At 50.2% G+C, this 18,447-nt stretch overlaps 1 protein-coding gene across 3 annotated transcripts; it reads right to left on the bottom strand.

Annotated features, from left to right (window-relative positions):
- Nucleotides 1–281: 281 nt before the first annotated feature.
- On the bottom strand, nt 282–17,537 carry PFKFB3 (6-phosphofructo-2-kinase/fructose-2,6-biphosphatase 3). Of its 3 annotated transcripts, XM_082280938.1 has the most exons (17): nt 17,088–17,537; nt 12,493–12,618; nt 12,104–12,200; nt 11,801–11,867; nt 11,592–11,666; nt 11,228–11,284; nt 9,400–9,524; nt 8,469–8,676; nt 8,051–8,197; nt 7,808–7,912; nt 6,690–6,819; nt 6,452–6,514; nt 6,230–6,294; nt 4,568–4,738; nt 3,540–3,562; nt 1,677–1,727; nt 282–722 (listed from the first exon to the last, which is right to left on the bottom strand). In XM_082280938.1, the coding sequence occupies exons 1-17, from the start codon at nt 17,164–17,166 to the stop codon at nt 716–718; spliced, it is 1,596 nt and encodes a 531-aa protein (XP_082137064.1). In that variant the 5' UTR covers nt 17,167–17,537; the 3' UTR covers nt 282–715. The 3 variants fall into 3 exon arrangements, with proteins under 3 accessions (XP_082137064.1, XP_082137063.1, XP_082137065.1); XM_082280937.1 differs by lacking the exon at nt 1,677–1,727 and having other exon boundaries at nt 17,088–17,306; XM_082280939.1 differs by lacking the exons at nt 1,677–1,727; nt 3,540–3,562.
- Nucleotides 17,538–18,447: the final 910 nt, after the last annotated feature.

The following is an 18,447-nucleotide window of genomic DNA, read 5'->3' on the forward strand; positions in this document are numbered from 1 at the left end:
TAAGGTATGTTGATTAAAAAAAAAGTGAAAGAATGGGTTTGTTTCTTTTATTAAACCCAGAAGTTCTTGCAGTGAAGGAGCTCACAGAGCTGCTTTCCTGGTGCTCACAGATCTGCGTGAGCCAGGCTGGTGTGTGCGACAGGCTGTAGTGTGGGTGAGGGACTGCAGCACAGCATGTTAGGGGCTTGTTCAAAATTAATTAACAATGGCAATAATTAAAAAAAAATGCAAAACCCCTTTACCCACCCCTCCCTTCCCCCTATTTCTCTGCTAACCCCGCACCATCCACATATATACACACCCCACCCAGAGACAGATGGGTACCAATCATCTATACAGAAGATCAAAACCACTGAAAGAGAGGAAAATTAAAACTCCTGTGCGCTACAGAAGCACTTTACAGCTCGCTACGACCTAACAGGATGCTGGAGAGGAGAGCAAACGCTGCAGCCTGAAGAGCTGGTGGTGACCCCAGGGGGAGCCGGGCTCCTCCTCCGCTCTCCTGCATCCCTCCCCCCTCAGCAGCGCGGGACTTTGCAGATGAACGGGCAGCGTGAGTGGAGCCAGCCGAGGGTCGGCCTCGCCGCAGCCAGAGGGGACCAGTTTGTAAGCAAGCTTCGGGAATGGCGATGGGATGAGAAGCTGGCGGCGCTGGCGGCAGCGCCGGTGGCCTCGCGACGGTGCCCACGGAGTCACGACGGCTTCTGGGAGTTGTTCATGTTCTGGAATGAGAGGGGAAGGAGAGGCGTTGGGGGGCTGTGCTGGAGTCAGGCCCCAGCCCAGCAGCACCTTCTAGGAACACGTGAACAAGGGGACAAGGAGGAACAAAGCCACACACAGGTCACTAAAATGCACCCACCACAGAGGGGAGGACACTGCCCACCTGAGCAGAGAGGCAGCTGACTGACTCACCACTCACCCCCTCAAGCATTGCCTGGCTTTAATTACAGGGTTAAAATTTAGATACCTCTAAAAACTGAGCTGAACCCAAGGCAACCCTCCCACCCCACCCTGTCTGCACTTGCAAAGCTGCTCTTTGGTCAAGGCAAGGTGACAGGGGACCACAGTGCTCATTCACGCAGCCCAATTAAACATCTCTCTCTCGCTCCCCTTGAGGGTGGGCAGTGTCCTCCCCACCTGCCAAGGACAAGGTCGTTGTTTGTCCATCCTTGGCAATGCCAAGAACAGGCAGCTCCCACTGGCCATGCCAAGGACCAGCCACCACCGGTGGTTGAGCAGCAGCACAACTCCTCTGATGACACCCCATGAGGTACCATGGGCCCAAGAGACGCTCTAGACACAGCCCTGGTGCAGGGTGACAACAACAGGTACCCACCAGCATGTGGTGAGGACCACAAAACCAGAGACAACCAGCTAAACACAAGCAGGACTAATCCAGAGGAGAGCATCTGCTCCAGGAGAAGCCCAGGGGACCACAAGGACATTTCCCAACTCACAGAACTACACAAAACAAGGTAGGGAAAAAAAGGACTAGGAAACAGCTAGGAAGGATTCTCTTTTTTTTTTTTTTTTTAAATGCTTTTACTACCTAAGCTGCCCCTTACAAGCACCAGGAATCCCAGCCAACTATGAGGCAGAGCAGGCTGAGCTGTTCTCTCTTATCTAAGGAGACAGGAGGAGGGTCAGGAAAAGCCACATGCACCACAGCCATTTACCTTGGAAATATTAGCAAAGAGAAAACTTTGAGAAAGTGACAAACGGGTCTTCTTTTTAAGCATGAAAAGTGAAGGGGAAAAGAAGGGAGGGGATCAGGTGACTGTTCAAAAGTGCACTTTGGATCACAAACCAAGCAAAAGGAAAAGAAATCATCGCGCCAAGTAGTCCCACGACCCCCAGTCAGCTCAATCCCACAGCCAGGAGGACTCTGAGGTACTCAGCAATGTCCTGAGCCTCTTCAGGTGTCCCCTGGTCCTCCTGGGTAGGTGTCAAGACCCCAACAGTGAGGGCTGATGCAGTGAAGCTCCCACTACCAACCCAGGCCTACGGTGCAAGTTGTGAAGGAGGCACCTTCCACCTCCCCAACCTCCATTCAGGTGGGGACAGTGAGGGACCAAACAAGTGTGCAAGGCAGCAGCCTCTCAGAGCTAAAAGCAGTGTGAATGTCACCAAGCCTTGAGTTTGGCATGTCCTCATGGGTCCCACAAAGGCAGCCTCCTCTAGGAGGTAGAGACAGGTTCCCAGCTGCTGCCAGCCTACACCTGGCATGGGTAACCATCACTGACTGCTCCAGCACAATCTGACACATCCATCTCCCAAACTCAACACCAGAGTGTGTTTTCAGTGTCCCAGCCAGCACTGAGGCATGCAGTACCTTTTATTACAATACAGATGGGAAAAAAGTGGAGAGATGGATGGACAAAAACTAAAATGCTTTCAGAGCAACCCAAGAGGATCAGGCATTTCATCAGAGGCTTCAGTGGCCATGAACAGCGAGTGAAGGTGCACAGGCATGCAGGCCATGCTGGGCAACTCAACCTCTACACTCATGCAGGAGCACAGTGATCTCAACCAACCTGTCCACCAGCAAAGCCAAGTGCAACACTCCTAACTTCCCTTCTCTCAAAAAAGCTTACTCTAAAAGGTGAAGAAATATGAGGTTCAACAGCTGCTACAGACAGGCAGGGCTGAGGTCTGGCCTGGCCATGTTAGAGCAGATCCCCCTGTCTTCAGCCCACAAAACAACCCCAGACAAGGGATGCTCACAGGCCAATTTGAACTGGCCCTCAGAGGGCAAGAGGATCCCTGGGCACTACCCCAGTATCAGCTCAGCCCCAAAGTCTTCCAAGTCTTTGAGAAGACATCTGAGCACTGCTCAACAACTGCTGCTCTCAACTCAATGATGTAGCACAAATTAGTCCAAAGGCTTCAAATTTATCCCAGAGCTGTCCTGTTCCTGTTACTCAGGGATCTAACAGCACTAAGCCAAACTGCCAGAGCCTTGACTATTCATAATTAGTGCATTAAATGCTCAAGATGTCTTGCATGCTCTAGGTAGAGGAGGACGATTTGCAATTACTCTGCCCACGACATCTAGGCTGACTGTTTCCAAAATCCAGGTTTTGCAGAACTGCAGATGGCTGATCCCAGGATCATCCAGCTCCACAAAACACATTCCTGAGAAGGTCAGAAGCTTCTCAGATATCACTCTGGTGCCATCACTCAGACACAACTCAGAGACCTCAGGAAGGACAGAGCACCCAGGCCTCTCACCTACAGTACAGTGTGCTATCTCAGAGGAGACAACTCCAGGAAAACCCAGCAGCATCACCCATAGGCAACACCATCAGAGCACAAGCAAGAATTTGCTTAATTTCACAACAAATTTGGGATATTTCATCAAGCTAGGATACAAACAGCACCCACAGTCTCCTCTCTACTTTCCCCAAAACCAGCAAAACATCAACTCCAAGTTGTCCCCACCCCATCCAGATTTTGCAACAACAAAACACCCCAGCAGGATGGCAAGAGGCATGGAAAAAAGGGTTGGAAGGGCGAATAAGACGCAAGAAGGTACTTACAGGCATGCCTTCCCTAGTAAAGGCTGCAGAGAGACAGAGAGAACAAAGAGAGGTGTCAGTAACCCCGCGCCGCACAGGGCAGAGGACAGTGGACAGCAGCGAGGGGCAGCCAGAGCTGGCAGAAGGTTTGTTGTGAGGCTCAACCAGCCCAAGCAGAGCCCTGGGAGCTGAGACAGACTCAGCAGTCCTGGGAGGCTCATGCAAAGCAACCAAGCAGAGCAATGGGGGAGCATGGAGCCATTCCTAACCTGCTCGGGATCTGGGTGAGGAGGGGAGAAAGGACATCACACAACACAGACAACAGGGAGACGGGCTGGGCAATACAGAGAGATCCAACAGGCAGCTGGTGGGAAGGGCAGCATGGCAAAGGCTCCTATAGATTATACAGGACTCCTTAGTGAGCTTAGGAGGGAGTTTGTGCCTGGAGAAGTGAGCAGCAAGCAAGGCCTCTCTTCCTATGTCCCTTCATGGGTGGGTGAAAGAGGAGAGGACACATGAGCACCATGGCAGCTACCCACGCAGTTTCACCCACGTTCACCACACCGAGAGCCTTCTACTCAATTTTGCCTATGGCTCCAGGATGAAGGAGACCCCTCCAGCCAAAGGTGAGTCTTGGCAGCTCCTCCTTAAGAGGAGCACAAGAACATTTGATTTATTGCCATGCCCAGGTCTACACCAGAGCCAAGCACACCCAGAGGGAAGGCAAGAGCCCTTTGTTCCTGCTCACACCAGGGAGGAGACTCCTCAGAAGGTTGATGCTGGATGGTGAAGGCACTAAATTAATGCAGCCTAGAGCTCAGGTTCTCAAAACCCAAAGAGGATCAACAGTGACCCAAGGCAGGGAGAAACAGCAGCCGTGGGAGGAAGACGCATCTCAGACAGCAGCACAGGTCATGACAAGTGCAAGCAGGCTCCTCAGCTTCAGGAGTGACAGGAGGACAACAAACAATAAAACGAGAACAACAACAAAAAAAGAAAAAAAAAAAAAGAAAAGGAAAAAAAAAAAAGAAAAGAAGAGTTCAACTAACTTGTCCCGGCATCTGCGTGGGCACTTCCTGAGGAACACAGCCTGGCAGGGCAGAAGAAACAGCCACATGCTCCTCAAAGCTGTTGATGCGAGGTTTTTTGGTGGGCTCTGGGCTTGCTAGAGGGGTAACGCTATTACGTCTCATGAGCGGGTTAGGTCCCTTCTTTGCTTCCTAAATTAAAGTGAGACAAAGAAAATAAAAGTAAATATAAAAAAACAAAGCAAAATAATAAAAAAAGGAAGAAGGCGACAGTTATAAAGGAAAAAAAAAAAAGAAGCAGGTTGCTTTGGTTTTCTTTTTTTTGAAGTGGCCTCTGCTTTTCCCCACAATCTGTCAATGAGCAAAGGATGCACTCAAAGGCTTTGGACACACAAAAAAAAAACCCCTGATGCAAAATATTCAAGAGCGCAGAAGGGGAGGGGAGAAAAAAAAAAGGCTCTGCACTCCGACACGAGACAGATTTCCTCCTCATCTGAGTCTCAGCTGACAAAAAAAAGTAACTACAGGTAGCTAAATACACCCAGCAGCAATCAAGGCATGACTCTTCACAACACAGAGGTGCCTATCAGTCTCCTCCTCAAAGCTGGTCCCCCCACCTAGAGAGAGGAGTGAAAGCAAGAAGAGGGAAGATGAGCCAGCCCAGGCTGATTAGGAAGATCTGGGAAGTAGGAGCAGAGCAGCCAGCGAGGGTCAGCACCGTGCCAAGCTGCAACTCAAGCAAGGAGGGATGGAGACAAAGCCGAGCAGGGGCACCCAAGCACATGGCACGTGTCTCACCCCATCCTACCCGAGGCCTTCCTGCCATCCCCGGAGAGGGTGGCAAAGCAGGGTATCAATGGCCCAATGTAGGGAGAAGGACTGGCTTCCCCCCTACAGCTGTGGGAAGGGACAGGCTGCTCAGGTGCTGCCACCTGACAAGGCCAGGAAGCAAAGGAAAGGAGATGTGAGCCAAAAGGGGAGAGCTCCAACTGCTCAGCATCACTTTGGGCTCCACCACAGCTATGCACAAGCTGGAAGTGTCCCAGCATCTTGGGACATGGGTGCTACCAGGGTCCCTGTGGCCCACTCTGGGTGGGTGTCCAGCCCTGACATCAAGTTGGCATCCTCCTGTTCTGGCCTCTGACCTCCAGTGGAGCTCTTGGCAGACAGACACAACCTTACAAGAACTTTTCTCCACACGAGGGGTCTCCTCCACAAAGCACCCCCAGCCCAGCACTGCCACCTCCCACCCTGCAGAATGACAGCCATGGGCATACCAGGAAAAAGACCCTCAGAGGCAGATGTAGGGCAAGCATTGAGCCCAGGCTCTGCCAGCCAACTGAGAGACCTGGGAGAAGGCACCTTCTGCACCCACAGTGCCATTCCCTGCTCAGGCAAGTGGATGACCGTGCAGGTGGAAGTCAAAGACCAGGGAGGAGTTTTCCCTGGGCAAACACACAGGGAAGTAGGAACAAGCAACAGCCCTTTTCCCTTGGAAAACCCTCAACTGGCCACGACTTTGCAGAGCAAAAACCCATCTGATGCTCCCAGTCTTCCAGCAGCACTTGAAGCACCCAGCTAAGCAATCTCCCCATGCCCACCCCAGGCATTCCCACTGCCAGCTGACCTCAGGGGACAGGATGGGGACACCAAAGGGCAGCTCCAGGGAAAAGCAACACTCACCTCTGGCCGATCTCTGTGGGTGTTGACTGCTTCAATGTTCAGTGAGATGGATTCCACCCGGCAGCCTGCAGAAAGGAGCACAAAGACAGATCAGCAAACCCAGCAGGCACAGGATCTTACCAAGTGCCCCATCATAGATCCCTGCTTTTCTTCCAGAGGCAGGATGGATTCAGGAGGAGGTATAAGTCAAACCCCATGCATGTTGAGGAAGGTCTCACTCACCATAGGCTACCGGGGTCAGCTTCAACACCGTGTGGAGGGGACATTTCAGGTAGGGCATTTCATCTGCAGAGACAGCAAAGCAGGGGAGTTATCCCACCTCCTCTCCAAAGGCAGGCTCACACACCTTCATCCCACAAAGAGATGCAGGCTCCAGGATGTGAACACAATCTCCCCAGAGCTGTATCCATCATCCCTCCTCCAGCAGGGCCAATCCTCTCCCCAGAGCCAGGGATCTCACCTGCACTCTTGTCCAGGAAGTACGCCAGGAGACAGCGCATGACAGCCTGGTGGCAGATGACAAGGACGTTCTCTTGCCTCTCCAGCTCCATGATGACCGGCTCCAGGCGCTGCACCAGGTCTTGGTAGGACTGGGACAGAAGGGAAGAGAGATGAGGCATGGAATCACAGCAACGAGCACCCCAAAGAAACAACAGTCCTTGTCTTAGTACCCCTGCTGATTTCACACCTCTGAGTAAACCAACAAATGCTAAAAAAAAAAAAAATAAATCCTCATCTTCAGGCTACTCTAGAACTTCTTCTGTCAGAGAAGGAGCCATTCACATCTCAGTGAATCACAGCTCAGTCCTGGAGAGTTTATTAAGGTAAGCAACAATAGCTTTGAAGACAGCACCTATCATCTTGAAATTTGATTTTATACAGGATTTCTAAGTTCTGAGAAGCCTGGAGCAAGCTAAGAAACCCCAGGGTTCTGAAGGGCCTCATAAAAAACCATGACAGGCAGCCAGAAGGAGCCCCAGACACCCAGAGTTGGTGGCTGATATCCCTACACATTCTTCTGTTAGAAATGCAGTCACAAGGATGTCCCCCAAAAATTTTTTTTGAAATATTTATGGACATGACTTTCATTTGGGGGATAATTAGCTCAATTCACAGCCCAAAGTATCATCCAGAACTGATGCCAATTCCCAACTCATTGTGTCACACCCTGAAAGCAGACTGCCAGGAACAGAGATATTACCATCAACCCTTAGGGAATGATGCTGAGAACAAGGTGAAAATTACTTTTTTTGGAAAGGAAAGAAAATTGGGGCAGGACAACACTTTGAGTGGATATAATGATGGAGGTTGGACTATAAACCTCCAGGGACCTTTTCCTCCTAATTTGCTAAAGTCAGTGGGACTCTTTGTTAAGTGACATATTTCTTAGTGAGATCTTAATATACCAAGGCTTCACAAGAGCTCAAGGTAGAGGTAAATATGAGCCCTGATCCCTTTTAAATCTAGTTTCTTGGAGCCCTCACTGCTCCCCTGCTCAAGAGTAGAGGACAGAATGAAGACAGAAAGGACACATTTAAAACAAAAGTGACATCTCTGAGGGCCTCCCTGCAGACCTACCTCCCCAGAAGGATAACGGTAGTAATATTTATCCTGATCACGCAGAGCAAATTCCTCTGGATGCTGCTCCCTGATTTCTTCATAGGTCATTTCTTCACACACACCCTGCCAGGACAGGACATCCATGAGGTTACTGGACATGTTCAAGTCAAAAAGCATCAGTACAGACACCATGCAAAGCAATGCTTTCTTGCCAAGCAACAACCAGCTCCATCCAGCTGTTGTGGCTGCACAGATACTCACAGCATCAATTTCATTGAGTGCCTTCCACTGCTCGTAGGGCAGCTGAAGAGCTTCTGCTGTTTGGATTGTCCTCTTTAGCTGGCTGGTCCAAACTTTGAGGTCCTTCAGGTTCTGCTCTTCCACAAATTTGTTCAGTGCAACTGCAAACTGCGGGACATAAAAAAAGAGAGGTTGATTCCTGGTCCATAGCTTCCCAATGGGCCTTCTTCCCTGCTTCCCAGTAAGTGCTGTCTTCCATAGACAGGCAGACCAGTCTTCTGAGGGGAAGGGCAGCCACATACTCATTGATCCCCAAGAGCTACAGATGGATCCTCAGCAGCCCAGCTGTCATCAAACATGCACTTAACCCAAGGTGCAGCATCTACTACAGCCAAATCACTCCTGGAAGCCACAGGGGAGCATTGTGGTTCTCCCTCACCTTCTTGCCCCTGTTGGAGAGGCCAGAGTCCCCTCCAATCCTGCCCTTGAGGTTGAACTCGCTCTCCCCATGCCGACAGAGGTAAATGGTGCGGGGCTGGACGTGGATGTTCATCAGGTAATAAACAATCCTGCTCTGGATGTGATCCTGAACCCTGTTGACCAGGAACCGACGGCCAACATCGATGACTTTGATGAGAGAAAGTTCCCTAGGGACAGACAGAGACATCATTCTCAAAAGGCAGCCCTGTGAGTTCTCTGTCCACATGATCACCCAGCTCAAAGGATTTCCTGCAGGCTATTTTCAGCAGGGAGCCAACAGGTAACGGGGATTCAAGGAGAGCTGAATAGCACCAGTGTAATCAGCACCCCTCCTCTTGCAGCAGTAAAGAGGATTAGACAGGACTGACAGGGAACATACTCCTCCCCAGGACAGGGATAATCTGTGCAGGGCACACAAACGTGTTTGTGAGCAGTGGAAAGGCTGGGAGGTGCCTGCAGAGTCAGGGAGGACAGCAAAGCTCTTCCAAGGCACACAACAACCAGGCAGAAACCACAGGGCTTGCTCAATTCTGAGCTTTGAGCCAAGCAGTCCCTTCCTTTAACTGGGACAATGGCAAAAGCACCTCAACCACTCAAATTCAAGTGCTTTCCCAAAGCCTTTGTATTTAGGCCCACAAATCAAGGTTTAAAACAACTCATCCAAGCCCAGAAGAGCCTGGGAAGGCATCAGCGCCCATTTCCCTGGCACAGGACAAGGGGTAACCAAGATTTGCAAGAAAAAAGCCTGCATTCAAGGTGAGGCCTGGCCATAGATCATTCTAGAGCAGCCAGGTGTTTGAAGACAAAGTGAAATACAGCTCCACCCCTCACTGCTCCTCTCCTGGGAGAAGGCAGGTGTTCAAGGCAGCTCAGAAGTCAAGGTCTCTCACCTGTCATAGTCATCAGGGTCGAGGGGCTGGTAGCTGGCTTGGTAACAATTGATCCTCTTCATGAAATCCTCCATGGCATCAGTGGAATTACAGTCCCGGTAATCTGGGCTGGACAATTTGACTTCCTGCAACAGGAAAGACACCATGCCACAAGGAGAGGTTAGGAGGCTTTCCAAGCCAGACAGTGCTAATCTGGAATTTCAAAGTCCTGCCAAGAACCAGTGATTAGCAGCTGAAACTAAGTGATAACTTCTTTACAGTCATCACTCATCATAGGGCAGGAGAAACAAACTAGACCCAAAACCAAGCACAAAGTGGGAGAACTTGGTATAAACCATTTGCATGATTAGTACAGATGCTCATCAGTCCACTTCCATTCTCCCAGGAGTTGGGGTAGCACCTCACCACCCAGCAGAGCAGGAAAACTGACCTTCCTTATGGCTAAAAAAACCCCATCAGGTTCAAAGTCAAGCTGAGAATGGAAAGTGCATGAGTTTAGACAAGATGCTTAGCTCAGCAGCACGCTGGTAGGATGGCAACATTCAACCCCTTTCCATGCATTATTTCCTGCAAGCTACTGGGCTGAGAAACACTAGAAATGGGCAATGTGAATATCTGCAAGCCTCATGGACTAAGTCCTGCCTGAACTAATCTAACAAGCTGCTTCTTCCTGAAGATTTGGGTTTGAACAGCAGCATTACACATTGGTAACTTCACAAGCAATCCTGAAACCAACAGGATAACACAATGGATCAACGCCTGTGGCAGCATCCCAGGCCTGGGCTGTATTTTCCACACTGATCCCAGCACTAAGAGCACCATTCATCTGCAGCTCCCCATGGAGCAAAATCCCACGCTCAGCTAGGAGCTCATTTTCTTGCTCTTCAAGCATTAGTTTCCAAATAAAGGGATTAAAATCCTCCAAAAAATCCAGCTTAGGGGGAAAAAAAAAAAAGCAAACTGAGCATTTGGTTGTGGAAAAGGCTGTGTGCAACCTCCCAGAAAGTTGGTCACTGGGACAACATGGGACAACAGCTTTCAACAGGAGCAAGAGACACTCTTCAGCCCCAGCCCCTGGCTAGAGGATTTGCCTCCAGTGAAGCCATGTTGGCTGTCACCAATCACCTCCTTATTTTCCATCTGCCTTAGCTGAGTTTCCAGGATGATCTGCTCCATGATCTTCCCAAACTGAGGTGAGGCTGAGCCTGTAGTTCCCCAGTTCTGTCAGGGCTTTTTCTTTCCTAACCCACTCCCTGGCTGCTCAGGTGATCTCTGTATTCCTCCTGGGCTGCCTGTCCTTGCTTCCATCCTCTCTCTGTAGGTTTCCTTTTTGTGTTTGAGTTTGCTCATCCACACAGCCCTCCTGGCATTTTTGATGCCTGCTCCTTTGTTCAGAATGCATCACAGCTGAACTTGAAGATGATCCATGAACATTAACCAGTTTTCTCAGGCCCCTCTTCCCTCCTGGGCTTTTTATCCCATAGTACTCCACACCAAAATCTGCTCTCCTGACATCTCACTTCACAGCCACTGAAGCCCAGGCTGCCCTGGAGCTTCACAGTCCTCACCAGCCCCTCCTTGTTGGTGACAACAAGGTGCAACACAGGAGAGCAAACAAGGAGAGGTGCTATCACTTGGAGAAGGCAGTCATCATCAAGACATTCCAGGAACCTCCTGGACTGCCTGTGCCATGCTGTGCTGTCCCTCCAGCAGATACCAGGGTGGTTGAAGCCCACGAGGAGGACCAGGGCTTGTGAAGGTGATGCCATTCATATCTCTCTATGGAGGGAAAGCAAAAGCAAGACACTTCCACAAGTTCCACACTTACCATAACGTTGGTGGCAACTACGTTGGGATCGTTGCAGACAGATTCGATGAAGAACACCTGGGAAGCAAAGCAAAGCTCAGCTGGAAGCCACCAACAAGGTTTGTAACATTCAACCAGCTCCTTGCACAACCCAACCTCCTCCCTGCTTGACCAAGGGAGCTCTTCCTCAGCCCCACTCCCACCATTTCCTTCTCTAGGGCTCAGTACAGGGAATGAGAGAAGAGTTTCATATTTTTAATCAAACCCAGCAGTGAAATCTCCCTCACACAGGAGCAGCACAAGGATAATACAAGAGTGAAAGAGCATATACCAACTCTACACTACACTGGACTTCACAATGCAGGCATCAGCCCCATGCACCAACCTTGAATCCGTTCTCTTTGGCAAAGTTTAGGATCATCCCTCTCCTCTCCCGTGTGGTATTAGTGGCATCAAAAACCTTTAAAAGCAAAATATCTCAATTAGCACCACAAAGGCCTGGTTTCCCAGTGAGCCCCTCCTCAGAGAAGGGACTGCAGAGGAGCTTTGGGGCCAGCACAGCTGCCAAACCCCAGAGCACATCTCAGAGCTCACCGCAATCTGCCCGGCCTCCTCCGTCAGGTACAGCTTCACATCCCGCAGGGCAGCCATGGCACATTGCCTGCAAAAGAGGGGACAGACACATGGCCCTGATGCCCTCTGGGTGCACTGGTCACCCTGAAGTTATCAATCCCATAGAGGTTCAGCTTTGAGCTCTCAAAACCCTCCTTGGGTAGGAAGGGGAAATTCAAACCAGAGCCCAGCTTCTCTGTTCATCACCCCCAAAGTGGGTAACTGTGATCCCAGCCACAGGCTTCAGCACCCCTGTGGGATCAGGGAGGTGGTACCCACACTCACCTCCTGACTTTCATGGCTTCCTCATTGTCAGGACGGAAGAAGTCATAGGAGCTGTAATGCTTCACAGCCTCACGGCGATACTCCCCAACGTTGAAAACTGGGTGGGAAAGGAGGAAAAAAAAAAAATCAAAATGAGGAGCTTGACTCAGCTGTTCAGCTTCTGCAGTTAAAGAAAGCTAGGGGCCAAGAAATTACATCCTTAGAGCAAAAGGCTCATGGCATCCCTTGGTCTTCAAAGTGAAGGAGAACCTGGGCTGCTCAGGATGTGAAAATACAGATATTTGGCCTGTATCCCCCACCACCCCCCATCTCCCAAAGCACTGACCTCCCAGAGGAATTCCTGAGGACCAGACCTCCTGCTTTTCCCTGGAAGCCAGTGAAAGCCTTACCTTTTGTGGGGACACCAATCCAGTTGAGGTAGCGAGTCAGCTTCTTGGAGATGTAGGTCTTGCCACGAGCTGGCAGGCCAACCATGACTATCACAGTGGGGGAATTGGCAAGCTGAGGCCCACAAGCTGCAAGGAAAAAGAACAGGAGCAGCTCTTAATTCTCCAGCTCATCATCCAGCATCAACCCTACAAGGCACCTGTTTTTATCCGGACTCCTTCCAAATCCTTCAGCAGCTGGAGGACACCTGAAAGCCATGGCAAGAACATCCTGAAAGTAGGTAAGGGGCCAGCAGCTGGCCCAGGCTCCCTGGACAGCCTCTGTGCCTTGGTTTGCAACCAAAATAAAAAATAATTTTAAAAAATTATTAAAAAAATCCAGGCAAGCACAGCTTTGCATTCCCATGGCTTGGCCAATTCTATGAAAAGACAGCCAAGGACTTTGGACCCAATCCTGCAGCAGTGCTGCTGAAATACCAGGTCTGCTCCAAGATCTTCACCCACAGAGAGCATCTTCCAAAAACCTTTGACTAGATTTTCACCTGACACACAACCAACTAACCGGATTTTCTGACAACAAACAAGGCAAGAGAGCGACAGAACTATCAACATTTAAAAGCAGATATCCAAGTGATTTATCCCTTTTTTCCTCATAAACCCAAGCTGGGTTGTTGGGTTGTTTTTTTTGTTGTTGTGGTAAAGAGGGTCCATGTCAAACAGCTGGAAAGAAAATCCAGAGGCAGCATTTGCAGGACAGATGGGACCCTGCAGGGGATTTCTCACCCACCCCTCCATCTACTCAGGAGCCCAGAGACCTCATAGGAAAGGAATGCAGGGAGTGAGTGGCTGGTGGCAGAGCCATAAAACCCAGCTTAATTATGGCCTGGGTGGAGAGCTCTGCCTGCCTGTCACAGCTGCCTGAAGGTGGGAGCAGGGGATGCCAGGGGCTACCGAGGATGGTGACAGGGCTGGGGTAGATTTTTCTCAGTGTGGATCTGGAAAAGGCAAACAAACTGAGAGGTATCCACAGAACATGCCCAAGTACGTGGGATTACCTTCCCCTTCAAAGAAAAGAAATAAATCCAACAGCTGAAGAAACCAAATTAAGGCCGCAAGGAAGAGTTATGGTAGTTGGTACCCAGATGTCAGAGAAGAGCCACCCATCATCTTCCCAAGTTTCTGACTGAAGCAAACTCAGCAAGCAAGAGATTAAAAACTACCTAAAATATATTTTCTCCTTTTTTTCCCCCCCTTTCATAGATTTCACATTCCTCAAGCTGGAGCTGCCCTCATGCTCACGCCTTTTGTGCAACTCACCCTCCCCAGTGCTGCATTTAAAAATCCCAGGGCAGCTCCCAATAGTTTTGGCACAAGTGCCAATTTTCTGTGCTGAGGTACAAGGGAGCTGTGCAACATACCCAGAAAAATACTTCCCCCCACCCCCCAAGTCTCACATCCTCATCCAAGCTATGGGTGCAAGTCTGTTTTTACACAAAAGCCACACACTTATTAGATAAAGGGGGAAGGAGGAAGGAACAATATCTGAATAAGGAACCTCTCTCTACCTGCCAGTGGACAAAGGATCTCAAAGAGCAGAGCCAAGAGGATTTGGAGCCATTAAATAGCACTTCATGGGTAAAGGGACAATGCTGGGTACTGTTCATGTCCCTGTGGCTCCAGACAGCTGTGTCAGTCCCAGAGCTGGCACTGTGTGAGCATGCACATGTCACCTTCAAAGGGTGCTGCAAGAGTTAAGCATCCCTAATTCAGGAATCTCCCCTCAGTTTTTGCTGCCAGAGGAAAGATCCAGGTTCCTCTTGGACAGTGGAAAAGCACCTGGGAAGCACTTCCCAAAACACCATGGCATCAGTGAGCAACTTTTCATCAGGAATCTGAGCCCAAACCAGAAGTCTCCAGGAAACTTTGCATCAGGGATGAAACAGAACCCAGTGTTTTGCTCCCAGAGTTTCACAAAGGCCTCATTCATCATTTCTTTTCAGCACTGCTGGGAAGCTATCAGGGATTTCAATAAATACTCATTATGCCTTATCGACATCTAGCCAGGTAAGGCAAGGACAGGGATGACTTTCAGGCTCAATCAGAGGATATTTAGAAGGAGCTCATCACTTTTGCTATTTGCCAGAAAGTCAGCTTCACCAGCCGGTAAAAGGAAAAGAAGAAGAAAAATAAAAAAGAACAACCAAAAAAAAAAACCAGCACAAAGGAAGGAAATTTGCTTCTGTAAAAAGTCGGATAAAACAGCCACCTCCCCACTTCAGGCATTTTTAGTCTCCTCATAAGCATTCCCCAAGAGCCCCCTACAAACCCAAACCGCATGTTCCGTTAGTCCCATTGCCCTTTTCCCAGCTTCTTCCCGCTGCAATTCCAACACCTTCAGGGCTGCCTGACCCTGCGCTCTGCACCGCACGCACACGTGGAACCGCTACCGCCCCAAACCCTGCGCGCCGGGCATTAATGCGCCCATCCCCGGCGTGTGTTTCCACACCCACCGAGCCGGAGGGACGGGAAAAAGGATGGAAAAGAAGGAGAACTGCAGCGGCAGCCCCTTCCCTCCTGGAGCATCCCCCTCCCCTCGCCCGGCTCTGCCCAGCCAGCGCCTTCGACGGCTTGACTTTCCCAGCCCCTACGTGAGAGACGTGCAGCGTGACAGCAATTTAATGGATCGCCGTCAAAAGGCCAGCTGAAGGAATCACTGCAGCCGCCCCAGCCTCCCCTGGACGAGCAATCAGACAATCGCACTAATTATTTCACACCCAGGGAGCGTCCTTCCAGAGGATGCTCCCGCTCCCTCCAGGCATCGCGCTGGACGTGGTCTCCGTTATTCCTCCGTTCCCACCCAGCTTTGCAGCCCTTGCTCTTTGTTGCTGCTGAGGAATTAATAGCACCTCGCGTTTAAAATAGCTTGAGTTAAAAAAGAATAAGCTAAAAAAAGGTCTAAATATCCGCTTTCCACATTGCACAGCAAACGCTGCCCAGCATGGCTCGTTCCCGCCCCAAGAAAAAATAATTAGAAGCCACATTATGTTATTAATAAGCCCCTCGCTGCCTTAATATACGAAATATATTCGTTTTCTCCTCGGCCAAGAGGGAGGTCTCTCTGAAAAACCAGGTGAATGAAGTGGCAAAAAAACACTGCATGCACAAGGGATTTCTTTCAGAGGTGCCAGTCCTTGAGAAAAATCAAACCACACAGACACACGTGCAAAGCATTAAGCCCGGAGACGTTTTGTCCCACTCTAAGCAAAGCCCTTTGGCAACCCAGATGTGCAGCCTGTTGCTGAAATCCATTTCCTCGGCAGCTCCCGCTACAGAGCTGCCCTTGCCAGGCACAGGCTGCATATCCCAACATCTGCTCCAGGGTGCCTGACCCACAGCCACGGGCAACAGCATCTGGCAAGTTCATAGGATATCTATTTTTTAAAAAAAAAATTATTATTGTTGTTTAGGAGGGGAAACTTTCCAGCCAAGGTAAATAAACATCAGAAGCGACTTTAAACGCATGATGAAGACAAGCGTCGGAGAGACTGATTCACCCAAGCCACTTCCATCCCTCTCCAAGCTGCGAGTGCCACCCCCTCCATCCCTGCTCCGCACATTCCTGCGACGCTCATTTAGAGCTAAGAGTTGCACAACTGGCAGGCTGTCAGTGTAGCTGGTGGGCGAGTTAAAGGACCTGCCTCCTGAGCCTTCGGATTGGATCATGAATTAAGATTTGGTTTATAGTAACACCGGGATGACCCAAGCATTCTATTGAATATATACATATATATAACCACGGTTTCAACCACTCAAGGATCTTTCTGAGCTTCAGAGACAAGGGGAAACCACTGCAGAAGTTACAGCATTAATTTCTGCCTCCCCCTCCACCTGCCTCCTACCTCGTCCCCACAGGGTTAAGTGGTAAAGTGCAAACGGCTGGTGTTCGGTTGGGTTTGGCTTTTTTTTTTTTTCCTAAATCCATTGCCCTAATCCTCCCTCCAAGTCCAAAAAGAAAAAAAAAAAAAAGAAAAAAAAAAGAAAAATTTAGCACACTAATTGTACGGGGTTTGGAGCAAGCTGGTCTCGTGTAAGGTGTCCTGTCACATGGCAGGAGGGGTGTGGAACGAGATTATCTTTACGGCCCCTTCCAACCCGAACCATTCATGATTCGGTCATTAACAAATCCCCAAGCGAGCTGCTTGACACCGCGAAAATCCCAGCTGAGCTGGCGCCCGGGTGCGAGGTGAACAACCTGCTCCCTCTCCTTTTAATCCCAAAGCTGGGAGCGGAGAGTGGAAACTGGGCCACGCGTGTCCCAGCACCTCCCCGCATCCTGCGCTCGGCGGGGCCATGTGACAGCTGCACCTTCCTCCCGCTGCCAAGGGCTGGGAGTGAGTCACGGGATGGCAGCGAGTGGGATGCGGGCACGGGGAGGATGCTGGGGCACGGAGACAAGGGAGGAGGGATGCTGCAGGGATGCTGAGAGGGCGCTGCAAAGAGCCCCGCCGGGGTGCGCAGAGAAAGGGGAGTGCTTCCCACCCATCCCATCCCTCCAGCCAAATCCCATCCCTCCGGGATGCTGCGGTGCCTGTACTCACAGCGGCGGGGCAGAGCCGGGCGGTTGTCATTGGGAAGCCAAATCTTCTGGATGCGGCTTTGCGTCAGCTCCATGGGCATTTTTAAAACAAAGGTCTTTTTGCGCTCCGCGTCCACCTTGATGCCTTTGCGGGAGGGAGGAGGAAAAAAAAAAAAAATGGGAGGGGGGGGAAAGGAGGTGGCGGAAATATACAATAAAAAATAAATAAAAAGGGGGGGTTTTTTGCAGTCAGTGGTTTGGGCGAGCGGCTGCGGCGCTTTCAGATGCTGCTCCGAGCCTCGTGAAGGTTTTACGGCAGGAGGGGGAGGAGGAGGAGGAGCAGGAGGAAGAGGAGGGCCGGGGCTGCAGGGCACAAAGCCGGCAGGAGCGGCCCCAGCGCAGCCGCTGCGCGCTGGGAGGGAGCGAGGGCGAGCCCCGCCGCGAACCGCGATGGAAAAAAAATAAAATATATATATATTTTAAAAAAAATTTTAAAAAACGATCTTCCCTTTTTAATTGGGGAAAAAAAAATAAAACAAAAAAAAACAATAATAAGAGAAGAAAGGCAGCAGAATCTCCACGCGAGGCGGCCGGGGAAGGAGCGGTGCTGCAGTCCGCACTGCTGCTCGGGCCGGCTCCGCTCACGATGTGCCGGCAGCCGCCGGGCCTCCTATTTCTATCCCGACAGGCCGGGACCGCCTCCGGGGCGGGGCCGGGGCCGGGGCCGGGGCCGGGCGGGCGCTGCGGCGCCGCGGAGGAGGAGGAGGAGGAGGAGAAGGAGGAGGAGGATGGGCAGGAGGAGGAGGATGAAGGGGGTGGGAGGGGGATAGCGGTCCCTGCTGCCCCCTGCCGCCCGCCCCCCGCACTGCAGCGCGGACAAAGGACCCGCTTTGTTCCGAGGGGGGGACGCGGCACCGACCCCCCCCCTCCCCCCAAAGCGGGGAATTTGGGGTGCGCAGGGGACCCCCAAACTAAAATAGTTAAATAAATGTGCTATTCAGTGTCTTACGTCTTTTTAATCAACGAGGGGTAATGATGTAAAATGATGTAAAACGATGTAAAATGATGTAAAATGAATATAAGGAAAAAAAAAAGGGGAAATTAAAATCCGATAATAAATAACTTTTTTAAACTATTAAAATAATTGAAAAGGAGTGAAAGATATGAAGAGAAAAAAAAATAAAATAAATCAAAAATTAATTAAGAAAATAAATAAGGAATAGAGGGGAAAATAAGGAGGGAAGAAAGAAAATGAACTAAAAAATTGGAAATAAAGTGGAATAAAGCAAAAAATAAAATTGAAAAAAATGAGAGACAAAAAATTAAAATTAAAATTATAAAAATAAAGAAAAATTAAAAAAGAAAAAAAAGGAACCCAAAGT

Source organism: Coloeus monedula (genome assembly GCF_965178545.1).
Source record: "Coloeus monedula genome assembly, chromosome: 4".
NCBI lineage: Eukaryota > Metazoa > Chordata > Aves > Passeriformes > Corvidae > Coloeus > Coloeus monedula.